The sequence below is a fragment of the Aotus nancymaae genome, unplaced genomic scaffold (assembly GCF_030222135.1).
Source record: "Aotus nancymaae isolate 86718 unplaced genomic scaffold, 86718_ANA_hifiasm-v0.15.2.pri h1tg000006l, whole genome shotgun sequence".
NCBI classification, from domain to species: Eukaryota; Metazoa; Chordata; class Mammalia; order Primates; family Aotidae; genus Aotus; species Aotus nancymaae.
In genome coordinates, this window is record NW_026988417.1 from 95461860 (window position 1) to 95476857 (window position 14998).

At 46.9% G+C, this 14998-nt stretch overlaps 1 protein-coding gene across 1 annotated transcript in view; it reads right to left on the minus strand.

Annotated features, from left to right (window-relative positions):
- FAM149A (family with sequence similarity 149 member A) overlaps positions 1-14998 on the minus strand; it is a 74642-nt gene that overhangs the window by 20399 nt on the left and 39245 nt on the right. The window contains exons 4-10 of the mRNA XM_064369602.1: positions 12656-12798; positions 11257-11382; positions 10391-10561; positions 9143-9333; positions 7520-7674; positions 2202-2305; positions 971-1180 (exon numbers count right to left, since the gene is read on the minus strand). Of these exons, the coding sequence (XP_064225672.1) occupies positions 971-1180; positions 2202-2305; positions 7520-7674; positions 9143-9333; positions 10391-10561; positions 11257-11382; positions 12656-12798 (1100 nt within the window). The remainder of the gene's footprint in view (positions 1-970; positions 1181-2201; positions 2306-7519; positions 7675-9142; positions 9334-10390; positions 10562-11256; positions 11383-12655; positions 12799-14998) is intronic.

Genomic DNA, 14998 nt, shown 5'->3' on the forward strand with positions numbered 1-14998 from the left:
AGAGAGCCTGCTGTGTGCTGCTGACTGGCACCGGGGAATCGAGGCCAGAGGCAAAGGGACCCCGACAGAATCAGCACAGCAGACCTAACACAGCTGGAAACATCAGCCCCAAACTGTGAAAGGAACAGGCACCTATTAAAAAGCTGAAAGGGGGTTTATGATGACTGCGTCTGGAAAGAGTCCAGCTGCCAGGTAAGCGTTGGCAGCCGCCCACTCCTGAGCTCAGCTTCTAATAACTCCTCCCTTGCAGGCCGGGGGTCCAGTGGGTGGTCTCCAAAGCCTGAGGCCACTTGTGGGTGTGGGTGTGCCCAGCTCAGCCTCTCCCTGGGGAAGGATCTCTGGCAGGCTGAGTCCCAACCACATAAAGGTTTGCGGTGGGGAGTAAATAAGATCACAAATGTAATTCCTTTACCTGGTGCTGGTAACAAAGAAAGCCATCAGTAATCATTAGCTGTTATTATCAACACAAGTATTGGCCAATACTGGTAAGTTAGCTGGAGGGCAAGAGACAAGTACCCTTCCCTGAGATCAAAAGCTTTGCTGAAACTCCTACATAGGGAGAAGTGCAACCTTAAAGAGAATCCGATACAGACATATTCCTTTTATTTTTATAGCATTTTGCATACATTATTTTATTTAAACCTCCCCTTAAAAAGTATTAATTATGTAATTTAAAGGCATTAACTAATTATTTGTATTACAGAGGAGGCCACTGAAATCCACCCAAGGTCACCCCACCATCAGAGGCTCATTCTGCCTGTGTCACAGAGATAGCCTGACCTTATGTCCTAGTATACAGCGAAGTAGACCCCTGGAGCAGGCTGAATGTTAAATACTCAATGAGCTCATTAGAAGTGTCTGCATATCACTGGATAGAGGATGCCTTGTCGCGGGCGATCCACAGACCCTACCTGAGAAGCATCAAGGCCCTGTGTGACCTTTAGTTGAGCATGAGAGAAACAAGACTTACAGTTTTGTTCCCCGAAGAACTTCGTCACTATAGACATTGGGGGTTTTTAGTCTCTGCGAATCTGAAACAAGAGAAGGCAGTCTCCATGGCACTGGTGTTTTCTTTGCAGAACTTAGTAATCGGTGAGTGTCTGAGGCCCGTCCCAGTCTGTGCCGTGGGGAGGAGAGAGCATCGGCCCCTCCACCTGATGGTTTGTCCTCCTGGTCATTCCTGGGGGAAGGAAATCCTGTGAGCTACTCAGACGCAAGTGTTGTGAGAACAGGGAACACACCTGTCTGTGCTTGGGTGAGCACCATCCAGAACAGTGCCTGACACCTAGAACAGACTCTTAAGAACTGGTTGAATGAATAGAAAGACCCACCATTTCCTGTTTCAACGAAGAAACAACCACAGGAAGAGATCTGAGGTTTTCATTGTGAATAATCAAACAGTCAAGCCCACAAGATTAAGATTTCATGACTACGTTCTCCTTTTTCCATCTCTCCCAACCAAATGCACAAAAGTCACTGTTTTGTGGTTGGTACTGTGACATGGTAAAAGCCCCATAAAACTGCATACCTCAACCATACCTCGGCTTTCTATTGAAACTGCTCTCTGTAACCCAAATGTGGCAGGCAAGCAGTCCAAACCCATGCCGCCTTGGCCCCTGCGACTTGTAATAATAAGTAACTAAAGACTGTAATTTCCACCCTACCCAGACAATGTGTAAACAAATCCTTATCTTAACTTCTGTGAACCGCTTAAGTAACAATCAGAATGTCAAAAGTCCCCCGGCTCTCGGAATGTCCGGAGCCCCTCACCCTCATCTCTGCCCATGAGGTGATTTACAGAATCTACTAGCCCTCAGAATGTCTGAAGCCCCTCACCCCCACCCCGCCCCTCACCCTCACTCCCGAGGTGGTTTTACGGGTATAAAAGGTCTTGACACCCTCCTTTTGGGGCCACGGGCTGGAGAGACGCGAGTCCTCCGAGGCCGCCGGCAATAAAGACCCTGCAATTTGGCATACTTCTGTCTTGGTGTTGACTTTCTGTGCTCGGGCCAGTACAACAGTACTGGAAGGGCCTGTTTCTGCTCTTCCACACTCCCCCGGGATGTGCTCAGGCACATCTGAAGCATGGGATGAAGTGGGACCTTCGTGATCTCATGTCCCCTGCAGTCTTCAGCGCTGCAGTGTGTCTAGCACAAGTTAGAGGCTGGGTGACTATGACTGATACCGATACTGATACGTACTGCGTTCTGTCAGGAAAATAGGTAGGTCTGTGCTGAAGTGGTTTTGCTTGAATTGTCATGACACCATTCATGTCACTATAAAAATTGTTGGAGAAGCGATGAACCTGAGAACAGTAAAAGAAAGAAAGAAAAAATTACAACTGCCCAGTGCCGTTCCAGACCGATGCTTGTCAGAAATCGGCAGGAAACACATGGCACACTCACTGGCTGACTGCGGGAAAAGCTAATACAGTGGGGATATTTTATAAAGACATGGGCTGAGACATGAACAACGAATTGGTTAATTCCCCAAGGCTCCTAACCAGGGGGACATTCAGCACACCTGGCCTAAAGTGGCCAGAAGTGAGGAAGAGGTTCCTGTACCGGAGAGGGTAGCTGCACGGGGGAGGAGCACCACCGGCCCAGGGTGACCTGGCAGGGGGGCCGTAGGGAAGCAGAGCTGGGCTTCAGTCTCTGCTGGAAGTTGAAGGGCAAGGGAGCTCTGATGGTCGATGTGTATCAGCCTCTGGTAACTCCAGGGTGAGGAAGGCAGAGAGAGGGCCAGGAGAAGCACAGGCCAGGCATGGAGGCCCCTCGCTGGCCTGCGTGCCCAGGACCTCTCCTGTCCTCCCCTCCACACCTGCTGGGGTTCTCTTCCCATAAGCAGTGAGATGCCTGGGTCCCAAGCGTGAGCTCTGGAGAAGCTTCCATCTGAATCCCGTTCTAACTGCTTCCTGGTCAGTAATTCTAGAACGCTTACTTTGTTCTTGGAACTTTAACGGCTTCCTCTTTACAATGGGGAAAAGTCATACCAGCTTCACAGAGCTCTTGTGAGAACTGAATTAGATGACATTTGTAAAAGCATGAGCTAATGGCTAATTGATTCTTAACTCCCTCTTCAGTCCCACAATATGACCAACGAGGATTTAACATAATATTTACCTACGTGACAAACCTGCACATTCTGCACATGTATCCAGGAGCTTGAAGTAAAATTCAAAACTTTAAAAATACTAGTAATATTTAGATTCAGGAGAACAGGATTTCTGGGACTGGAATTCTGTTCTGATTCATGAACAGATGTGGCAACCAGAATCACATGTAGAGGAGTAACTTAAGAACTTCTGTAATCACCCCTAGAACACCTTGAGTATTTCATAGCAGGCTCTATTTTTACTCTGTTCACTTTGCTTTCCATTTATTTTTTAACATTTATCCAAACAAAGGAATTATAAAACCAAAACAGCTATTTTAAAAGGTCCTCAGCTTCTAGAATTTCCATATTTTTCAGGTCTATTTATTTTGCCTGATATTTAAAGGTTCTTTTCTATATTATCATCAACTGTTCTTTTTGTGATATTCATACTGCCTATTTTTTTAAAGTAGAGAATGTTGTATTGAAATTGTCAGAGCAGTTTAAAGCGATCAAAAAATACAATAAGCAGGTAGCGATTCCAAAACTTTCTTTAGAACAGAAAAGGCACAGAGACCTCTTGCCAAGTCCCTCCACTAAGAGTGAAACAAGCCTCTGAGGTGCTCTGCTTTCCCTGCTGCCCCAGGGCACAGATGCTGTTCCGGCCTCTGCCCTTTCAGTCTCACAAAGATCTTTGGTTGGGATGCTCCTGCGCCAGGTGTGCAGTTCTGCTTTCGCTTTGAAGAGTCTCCCTTCCTTTCTCATCGTAACAAATCACACCTACATCATTTAAGGCTTGGTTCATATCTCACCCTACTCTGAAAAGTATATTTTTCCTCTGAACCCCATAGCACCTACTTTGGTGTGTTGTGGGTTGTGTGTGCCTGTGGTGTTTGTGGTGGTGTATGGTGTGTATGTGGTGTGTGGTGTGTGTGTGGTGTACTTGTGTATGTGGTATGTGTATGTGTGTTGATGTGTGGTATGTGGTGTGCATGTGCAGTTTGTGTGTGCATGGTGTGTGTGGTGTGTGTGTGCTTGATATGTTGCTGTGCGTTAGGTGTGTGTGTGGTGTGTGTAGTGTGTGTGCACGTGGTATGTGTTTGTATGGGGTGTGGTGTGTGTGGTGTAAAATGTGTCGTATGTGTATGGTGTGTGGTGTGTTTGTGTGGGGGATGTCTGTGCGTGTGGCATGTGTGGTGTGTGTGTGTGGTATGTGATGTGTGGTGTGTTTGTGTGGGGTGTGTATATGATACATGGTGTGTTTGTGTGGGCTGTATGATGTGTGGTGTGTCTGTGGGGTATGTGTATGCTGTGTGGTGTGTTTGTGTGGGGTGTGTAGTGTGTGTGGTATGTGTGAGTGATGTGTGTAGTGTGTGTGAGCATGGTATATGTGTGTGGTGTGTGTGGTGTGTGTGTAGTGTGTGCATGTGGTATGTGTATGGTGTGTGTTGTGTGTGTGTGGTATATGATGTGTGGTGTTTGTGTGGGGTGTGGGTATGGTGTGTGTGGAGGGGTGAGTGTGGCATGTGTAGTATGTGTGTGCATGGTATGTGTGTGGTATGTGGGGTGTGTGTGGTGTATGATGTGTGGTGTGTTTGTGTGGGGTATGTGCATGGTGTGTGGTGTGTTTGTGTGGGGTGCTGTGTGGAGGGTGTGCATGTGGTATGTGTGTGGGGTGTGTGTGCATCTGTGTGTGACTTTATCCATTTTCTCTGCTCCCTGACACAAGATGGGCAGTGGAAACAACCTCCTTGGCAACACTAAAGGCCTCCCGTGAACAAGCGTGTCCTTTCCAGTCTCACCCACTCCCAGATCTTTCAATAAAAATGCAATTCAAGAAAAATTTATTAAGCGCTTAGTATGTGCCGGTCCCTGTGGTGGGAGCTCTCAGGTATTTCTATGATTTTATCCTCACAACAATCCCTTGGACAAGACAGCATCGTCCTCATTATAAGCTAAGGACACTAAAGTTCAGAAAAGTTCAACATATCCAGAAAAACACTCCTCACAGGCCTCGCGATTCCTCATCCCCCGTTCTTGCCACTATGCTGCTGTTCCCAGTTTCTTATCCCCTAAGTTCAGTCCAACCACAGTCCCTAAAAACGCCCTGTCTTTCCTTCATCCACGCCTTTGTTTGGGCTGAAATGGACCACCCAGAGTTCCTTCCCACAAGAGCCTTGCTCATTTCTTCATGTTTCTGCTCAAATTTCACCTCCAATGTAAAAGACCAATCCCCCTCCTCTAATCAGAACAAATCACTCTCTGATTCTTCTCCAAGGCTTTGTTCTTTTGCACGACCCTCACAGAATGTATTACACCTGACCCTGGGTCAGAGCTTTTGTGTCACTAGTTCAGGGACTGCTTGATTCACCTGTGTATCTCCTCAAAACGCCTCAACTGCAAACGATAAATGCTGAGGAGGCCCAATGTACACTCACTGATTCTTGTATCACTTTGATGGAAAGAAGGGAGAACATTTATAATTTTCAAACTGGCTGGAAATGTTAGGGGGAAAGCATTTTTTTATCTCCCAAAAGGTAGAAAACGGATTCACATCTCAGAGCAGTGCCACAGAGTAATTCTGTTTAACTTCACGACATAATCATGTCGCAAACAGACCCAAATATCATTGTTTTAAATAGAAACTGATGTTTATTTTCCATCAGCCTATTTCCGTCTTGCTGGTGGCCTGTGGAAGAACAGCTTGAGAGTTGATCCTCCTCATTCACTGGCCTGAGCATTGGGAGGTGCAGAACAGGCCTCCCCGGCAGGCTGAGTGCTCCAGTCTGCAGCAGAGACTTGCTGAACGGGCACAGCAGGCCCCTGCACCTCCAGAGCAGTCTACAGCCTCAGGCTGGGCAGTAGCCTGCACAGGGGCTGCAGGGGCTGGGCCTGCACCCCCAGGCTGAGCTATAGTGTGCACATGGGCTGGGCCTGCACCCTTAGGCTGGGTGGTAGTGCATGCAGGGGTTGGGTCTGCACCCTCAGGCTGAGCGGTAGTGTGCACAGGGGCTGGGTCTGCCCCCTCAGGCTGAGCTGTAGTGTGCACTCGGGCTGGGCCTGCACCCCCAGGCTGAGCTGTAGTGCGTGCAGGGGCTGGGCCTGCACCCTCAGGCTGAGCTGTAGTGCGCGCAGGGGCTGGGCCTGCACCCTCAGGCTGAGGGTTAGTGCACGCAGGAGCTGGGTCTGCACCCTCAGGCTGAGGGTTAGTGCACACAGGAGCTGGGTCTGCAGCCTCAGGCTGAGGGTTAGTGCACGCAGGGGCTGGGTCTGCACCCTCAGGCTGAGGGTTAGTGCACGCAGGGGCTGGGCCTGCACCCTCAGGCTGAGGGTTAGTGCACGCAGGAGCTGGGTCTGCACCCTCAGGCTGAGGGTTAGTGCACGCAGGGGCTGGGTCTGCAGCCTCAGGCTGAGGGTTAGTGCATGCAGGGGCTGGGTCTGCACCCACAGGCTGAGAGTTAGTGCATGCAGGGGCTGGGTCTGCAGCCTCAGGCTGAGGGTTAGTGCACGCAGGAGCTGGGTCTGCACCCTGAGTCTGGGCAGCAGTACTCAGCAGGCACTGGGACAGTCCATACCCCTGAAACCCCCGCTTGGCCACAGCTTCATCGGCAGCAGGCTGCTCTTCCCTCTCAATCTCTTCAGGGTCTGTGCAGAAGCAGAGGTCAGGCATGACCTCCCGTGGGTGTTCCTAGGGAACGGTACCACGCATGCTCAGAACTTCCTGAACCAGCAGCCACCCCTTCAGGCCTACTGAGCAAGCTCCCTTGTTGCAGGGGATGGCAGCTTCCACACAGCACTGAGGAGAATCTGTGCTCCACAGAGCAATGGGAGGTGGGCTAGCCCAGGATGCCTCTGTGACAGGCTGGCGGTTGTTCTGGGATCAGTAACACCAGCAGACACAGCTCCCGAAAGGCTGCTGGGATCTGGCGAGCGAAGGTTCCAAGAGTGAAGCGACCAGCAGTTGGACTGGCTCTGGTGGCAGCAGTGAACCTCAGCACAGCCCGCCGGCCAGTATTCCTGGAGCGCATGACAGGGACATCAACAGGGTTTCAACAGCAACAATGACACGAGCTGCCAGCAGCAGCTTCTCTCAGGTCCTTTTGGATTTATGACAGAGATGCCATCGCCGTTCCTTCTGTGGATGTACTTCTCCAACTGGAAACCAAGGGCGGTGCCCACTGCCAGGAACCTGAGGACATCCTCCTCCTTCGTGGGCAGGACATCAAGAACTCTGGGCACTGTGATATTGTGAAGGTTTCTTTTTAAGTTACCATGGAAAGCCTGCGTGCCCCCCGCTGCAGGCAGCGTGGAAGGCAGCCCTAAATATCTCAATACTACAGTTTAATAGAACAATGCTCTTGACAAACTGAGGTGAGAGACACACAGACTGAAGGCGAGAGAGAGAGAAGGGTGTGAAAACACCGACCTGGGGCAGGTTCAGATGAGAAGCCAGGGAGACGCTGCGAGCCTCAGAGCTTCCAGACCCAGGGCCACTGGCTCCATCAGCCTGAGCGCGTGGAACGAGGGCATGTGGAAATCTGTTTCCAATGACTTTCAATTTCTCTCTCTGCTTTTCCCCTTCTGTGTCAACAGAAGAATCAATATTCCCAGAGACATCAGATTATCTAATACAAATACTGAGAATTCACTCTTAATTGAGAATATTTGTCCTTGAGCTACCACCAGTCCATGCTATTCCCACTACGCTCATTACTACAGAGGGCAGAGACCCCCATGGAGCAACCGGCTGCTGTGACTGCAGTCACAGTGGGACATGGAGAAACAGATTATACAGTGAGCAATAAGAGTCTCAGCACGTGATAAAGCTCAACCAGTCCCTGAAATACCAGAAAAAGAACAGGATTTAGGTTAACAGGATTATGGCCTTATTGTACAAACTGATGAATAAAACTAGTCATTAACGTCCATCACCGACATTTTTATGATTTGTTTCTGTTCACTGTTAAGTTTAGAGAACATTTTATATGATGAAATAAGACAACTAAGGGATTATTCAATTAGCTATATTTACATTTTACATGACAGATGATGTCATGAATAAATACAAATATCTCATTATTAACGATTAGTTATTTTTTTTTTACTATAACAAAAAAAGTGACTTCTAGCCTTGTTCTTGTGTATTTCTTTGTGTTTTCCAGACTGCAATCATACGCATTGTTATTTTGTGAGGGAAAATGGTTTCACTTTGTTGCCCAGGATGGGGTGCAGTGGCATGATCATAGCTCACTTTTAACATCAAATTCCTGAGCTCAAGGGGTCCTCTCATCTCAGCCTCCTGAGTAGCTAGGCCTACAGGCATGTACCACCACACCTGGCTAACTTTTCATTTGTATTTTCTGAAGAGATGGGGTCTTGCTATGTTGCCCAAGCTGGCCTTGAACCTCTGGGTTCAAGCAATTCTCCTTCCTTGGTCTCCCAAAGTTCTGGAATTACAGGTGTGAGTCACCATGCCTGCCTGCATTCTTTTTTTTTTTGAGATGGAATTTTGCTCTTATTGCCCAGGCTGGAGTGCAATGGCACAGTCTTGGCTCACTGCAACCTCCACCTCCTGGGTTCAAGTGATTCTCCTGCCTCATCGTCCCAAGTAGCCGGGATTACAGGCATGCACCACCACACCTGGCTAATCTTTGTATTTTTAGTAGAGACAGAGTTTCACCATGTTGGCCAGGCTGGTCTCGAACTCCTGATCTCAGGTGATCTACCTGCCTTGGTCTCCCAAAGTGCTGAGATTACAGGCGTGAGCCACCACGCCCAGCCAGCACTGCATTATTTTTAATAATGCAAAAAACAATAGCGTCCTTTTTGAAGGGACTAAAGATCACTCATGAGTAAAGTCAGAACACCCACTTGTCTTCTCACTGACCATGTTCTAGGTATGGCCAAGCTGAGGAGCAGGGGCGCAGGGCTGAGGAGCAGGGGTGCGGGGCTGAGGAGCAGGGGCGCGGGGCTGAGGAGCAGGGGTGTGGGGCTGAGGAGCAGGGATTTTGTTTCTCTTTTTATTAAGCCAAATTCTGCACATAAGTACCTGTGAGTGTAGTTTCCCAGTGTTTTCTAATCAGCTCTTGCAAAAGTCCTACAACATCTGTCCAGACGTGATCAAACACTTCTGCTGTCACGGCATCTTTGACACAGTCATGAGGGGAAACAGGAGGAAGTCCGAGTTTGCGCCATTTCCTACCGAGCTGAGCTGGTTTTTGTTCAAGACAGTTGTCATCACTAAGGATAAAGACCCACTCCAATTACTAAAATATCAGTGCTTAGAGTTAAAATAATTCTATCTACACACATCCATGTATGTACACTTATACATATAGTAATACACATATTCTTGGTAAAACAGCATTATTCTTTGTAGCATATATAATTTTTGTCAATTACACATGAATAAAACCGGGCAGGGGAACGAAACCAAGCAGAACCCCAACACTCGGTTTTGCCGATCTTTCTTTTTTTCTAGTCTCTTTTCATTTATTTCGGCTCGGATCTTCGTTATTTCCTTCCTTCTACTAAGTTTGGGCTTGGTTTGCTCTTTTTGTCGTTCCTTCAGGTATAAAGTTAGGTTGTTGGTTTGAGCTCTTTCTCTTTTCTTAATGTAGGCATTTACCGTCATAAGCTTCCCTCTTAGAGCTGCTTCTATTGTATCCCATAAGTTTGGTTTTAATATGCCGTGTTTCCATTTTAATTTGTCTCAATGTGTTTTCTGATTTCCCTTTTGATTTCTTCTTTGCCCTACTCACTGGTTGTTTAGTTTACACATATTTATTTGTGACTTTTCCAGTCTTCTTCCTGTTACTTTCAGTTTCATACCACGAAGGTCAAAAAAGATGCTTGATTTCAGTCTTCTTACATTTCTTAAGACTCGTTTTATCAGTGTTACCTTTAATGTATCAATTTTCAATCATGGGGCAAATTTTTATCAGGTAATATTTGTAGTTTTTGATTAGGAATAAAATACACATTTAGTGCAGAGGCGGGAACGCCGCTTGGGCCGTTTCGGGCAGCCCGTGATAGGGAACCTGGAGCCCCTGGGACCAGGGCTGCGAGGAGCCTTGTCTGCTTGCACAAGCATCCTCAACACGCTCTTCACCATTCCCGCACATGCACCTCCAGCTAGGAATCTAAAAGCTCTGGGGAGTTCATTACTCTCCAAAGAACGGAAATCTTTCGGGTGAGTAAAAAAGACACAAAACACTAAACGAGCATACAATAACAATAAATGTCAAATAAATTAATATTATTTTAGGAGGTCGATGTCGAGTAAGATCCTATTTACCTCTCTTTTCTGTCAAAAGCAAAATACTCTTCGATCTTCCCATCTACAAGGTAAACCTCTTCTTCCAGCGATGAATGCGCTGCTAGGTCAGCAATCCCTGTACCATCAGGGCCTGGCAGGGCAGAGGCTGAGAGTGCTGCTGGGACTAACTGAGAGCCAGAGATGCACAACCTATGGGAAAAAAACAGATTCTCCATGGGAGTTTATACAATACCAAGAATGCAATGCTTAAATGATTACGGTGAAACTTTAAATTATCTGTAAAGTACAGAATCCCCCCCAAAAACTACTGATTATTACATTGGAAAAAACTCAAATCCTTAAAAACACTTGAATACAGAAATCACTAAAAATATTAAGGGCTTCTAAAAGCCTAAAGTATTCTATAAGTTTGTACCCTCATTGGTTGCAGTGAAAGGATCACATTATGTCACAGCACACCAAATATGTGTGAATGGATAAAGAGAGTCATCAAAATCTGCTAGTGAACAGATGGCAGGACAGAGCTTCATTTCTCCTGCTGCCACTGCCTGGAGCTTACAACCCATCACAGTGGGGCGGCTTCCAGCCTCCGCCCAGTCCACCTGTCACAGAGCCTTTGGACACACGTGGAAGGTAACTACTGTGTGTGTGCATGTGTACTCCAGATACATTTTAAGTATCTCTGTGTATATACACACACATACACCTATTGTCAATTCAGAATCAAAAGCATCTTGTAAAAACTGTTCTCTGTACCTGCCCTTCATCAGAATCTAAATTTCCAAACTGGGTGGTGCTGAGGCTTGTGGATGAGATAAACATGTAAAAGTATAACTAAAATACAGCTAACAATACTTTTTTGAGAGTAGCTTAACTGAACATACTCTCTGATGTTGCTGCTGTGTCTGCAGGCACTGAGTGGGGGTCTGGGGACCGCGGAGCCAGGAGCGCTGCCCTGGAAATGCTGGACGCCTTCGTCAGTGGGCAGGATCAGCTGTCTTCCTAATACTCTGCAAGGTAAAAGAGAAGCGACTCACATGTTGGATCAGACAAAGGGAAAACATGTTGGGATTTTAAAAGTAGGAGACAGTGATTTTGCAGGCGTGTGTATGATATGATAAGGTGTGTATGGGTACATGGGAAGCATCACGCATCACAGAGGAATGTGGCTTTGAGAGTTTAGGCCAGATTGTTCTTCCACTGACTTAGTCTCAGGCAAGGTTCTCAGCCTGATTTGATTTTTTGTCTTTCCTTTGCAAAACAGGATGATAATGGTTACCTTGCAGGGCTGACGAATGGCTAAGAGATCATGTATGACAGACTCAGTTGTCTAAGGCGACACCGGGCACACTGAAGCTCTCCATATACATTAACTAGTACACAGTTGAACACAAACATAACAATAAAAATACATAAATAGGCACATTGGGCTGATGTACCTTGCAGTCTTTCCTTTTTCCACCTTCCCTCCATTTCTACCAATGATGTAAGACAGCAGTGACAAAATAAGTCTGAGCTCCTGAGTTTTTGGTGAGTGACCATACCCAGGAAAGTGAGTGTCCACAATTGGTATCTAGTGGGCACATCATACTCTTTAAGGCAGGTGGCTTATTTAGGATTGAAAAGAAAAAAAAAACCCTAGTTGGTCAAGATTTCTGTAAAAGTTACCTAGTCGATGTAAGCAGAAAATCCAGCCATATTTACATGAGTGTTCTAATTTATTCTCCCCAGATAGAATCTAGAGGAACTCAGGTAACTTTGATAAACTGTCCCCCAGTAAGTTGGCTGAGTGACTGAAAAAAAAGCTTGCCTTCATTCCCAATCCATATTCTCCATCTTTGATAAAAATAAATAATACATGATCCTCTCTACATAGGGAATGGGGTGAGATGGGAAGATGCATTAACCAGCTGTCCAGCGACAATCACTGCCCGTCCTCGCTGTGTTCTGGGATGAAGACAGACACATGCTGCTCACACACAGTGAATGCGAAGGTAAGAGGTGGCCTCCACCGTTCCTGCAATCATTACATGTGCAATGCCCTTCTCAGGATGAGCTGAATTTGCTTCTTGCAAATTAAAAGGCGCATGAGTATTGGAATGTCTCAGTATTTCCTCAGACACCATAACAAGGGAAGTGACCTCTCAGTGAAGGACTGCGCTCTGCGTCTATACTCTGGCTGGGCAGGTGCATTCAGTCCAAATGTACTGATTGTATCAAGGCAGGTCAGGGGTAGGTGCTTCGAAAACCCACTCCAGAGAACTTCCACCAACCAGGCCCCACCTCAGATGGAGGGATCTTCTTGTCCACTCCCCGCATTCGGCCAGAAGATTCTGGGTCTGAGGGTTCACTTTCCCTTCAAATAGCATTTCCTCCACCTCCCAGAGTAACCGTTGCACGGTCTGTGCGCTGGCTTCATCAAATTCCTGAAGCAGAAATGCACATTAGTTATAACACTAAAAGTGATAGAAGCTCGGCCTTCTCAGTCAATGCTACTTATATGTTTAATGTGACCCATGATGTAGGCAGGTGCATCACATGGTAAAAAGAAGGTGGCTTTGCAGTCAGACACAGCCCTGCTCCAGCTGTCACCTTTCTGAGAAATCCCATCTCATTCTGAGCCTAGATTCTTTTACTGTTAAATAGAGAAAACTTCTACCACAGGAGTTACAAGACTCGAGATTTCGCACAGATGCAGGAATAGGTGGAGATATTCACACTGCCATAGACATCGGTGTAGATACACAGACACGCCCACATCTGTGTGTCTGTGTGCACACATGTAGCCATGGGTCCCTCACAGAGCTGTACCTGACACACCTAAGCACACCTGCAAGACAAAAGATTTTTTTTCTTCTGATGATACCACAGAAAAGGAAATTATTTTTGTAGAAAGGGCTATTAACCTCCTTAAATCAATGAAGTGAAAAAAAATTTTTTTAAATCCTTAGTTATCCTAAGAAGTCCGGTTAGTAGGGTGAGACCTGAGTATTGATTTTTCCTCTGGCTTTCGGAGATTCTTGCACTTGGCTGCAGGGAACTGGAGATGAGAAAACCTCCCAGCCTTCCTAGATGGTCTCATCTGCGAGGCAACTATCCTAGAGCTCGAAGCCAGGGCGAGATCCCCGCCATGTGGGTTTCTAGGAGCACAGGAATCTCCACAATTCACAGGGAGACTGTGTACTCAGTCAGACACACCTGTCCGCAGATGGTCAGTCCAGGCTGATTTTCATAGAATGCTATTTGTTATTTTCTGCGTTAGTTCCTCTCTCAAACTGATAATAAACCAGATTCCCAGATTACAGGGAAGTTGAATTATTTCTTTTAAAATACAAATAAAAGGAAAATTAATAATAATATTTATCTCCCAGGAGGAGACTGGGTGGCTGGGGCATGGGAGAGGGCTCACTTTCATTTCTCCACCCTTTTGCATTCTGTTCCTTTTGCAAATATTTCCCATCAATAAGCAAATACATGTTTAAAAATTAAAATGAAAAGCAATTATAGGGTCTGGATCTGGAGTATTTTTAATTCTATAAATGGAATTTATATGAATTTCCCTGGTAATTCCATTAAATGTTGCATTAAAAGAATCCTAGAATTTAGGCAGAATGAAGCAGTGGTGTCAGCCTTCCACCAAGAAAAGCAGGCCTGAGGGGTGGCGGTGAGTGGGCATCAGGGCGAGGAAGGAGGCAGCTGCCCCTAAGTGAGGGAGGCGTGTGCATGAAAGGTCCTCCAAGCAGTGCTGAGCTGAGTCCCTTCCAGACCCCTTTGGTGCCCCTCCACTGCCCGCTCCCCTGAGAATCACAGCTGTACAGCTACAGGCAAAAGTGGATTCATGTATGCTATGGGAGTGGAGAACCACTTTTAAAGAAAGCAAAGAGGCCAGGCACAGCAGCTCACCCCTGTAATCCCAACACTTTAAGAGGCCAAAGCAGGAGGATCACCTGAGGTCAGGAGTTCGAAACAAGCCTGGCCAACATGGTGAGACCCCCGTCTCTACTAAAAATACAAAAATTAACTGGGTACGATGGCGCGCACCTGTAAAACCAGCTACTCGGGAGGCTGAGGCAGGAGAATCGCTTGAACCAGGAAGGTGGAGGTTGCAGTGAACCTCCATCCTGGAGATCGCGTCACTGCACTCCATCCTGGGCAACAGAGCAAGATTCTGTCAAAAAAAAAAAAAAAAAAGAAGAAGAAAAGGAAGGAAAGAAAAACAGCACAAACGAGGTAAAACAGAACACCCAAGGTGCTGTAGCCGGGTGGGCGTTACAAAAGGCTGTGTCCTGGGATTCTCGGAGACCCTTGGAGGGAGGAGCCAGTGGAGCCAGTGAGTTCCTGAGCAAGCTGAGCTGGAGCCGTGGAAGCAGAGCTCACCCAGCCAGAATCCCAGGCTCACACAGACAAAAGCAGGCCAGAGGCAACAGCTCCCCCAGGGGTAGGGGGTGAAGGTGAAATATCTGACTGGGAATATTGGCGATGTGGGGTGGGGGTGGGGTGGGGGGTCTCTAATCTTAGTGACTATCACAACTTTTACTTTTCCAACAGTTTTTGCTTATTCAAGTATTTAGTTGTTAGGGTTTGTCTTGAATTTCTGGCCATGGATACCACCTAAGAAGTCATAGG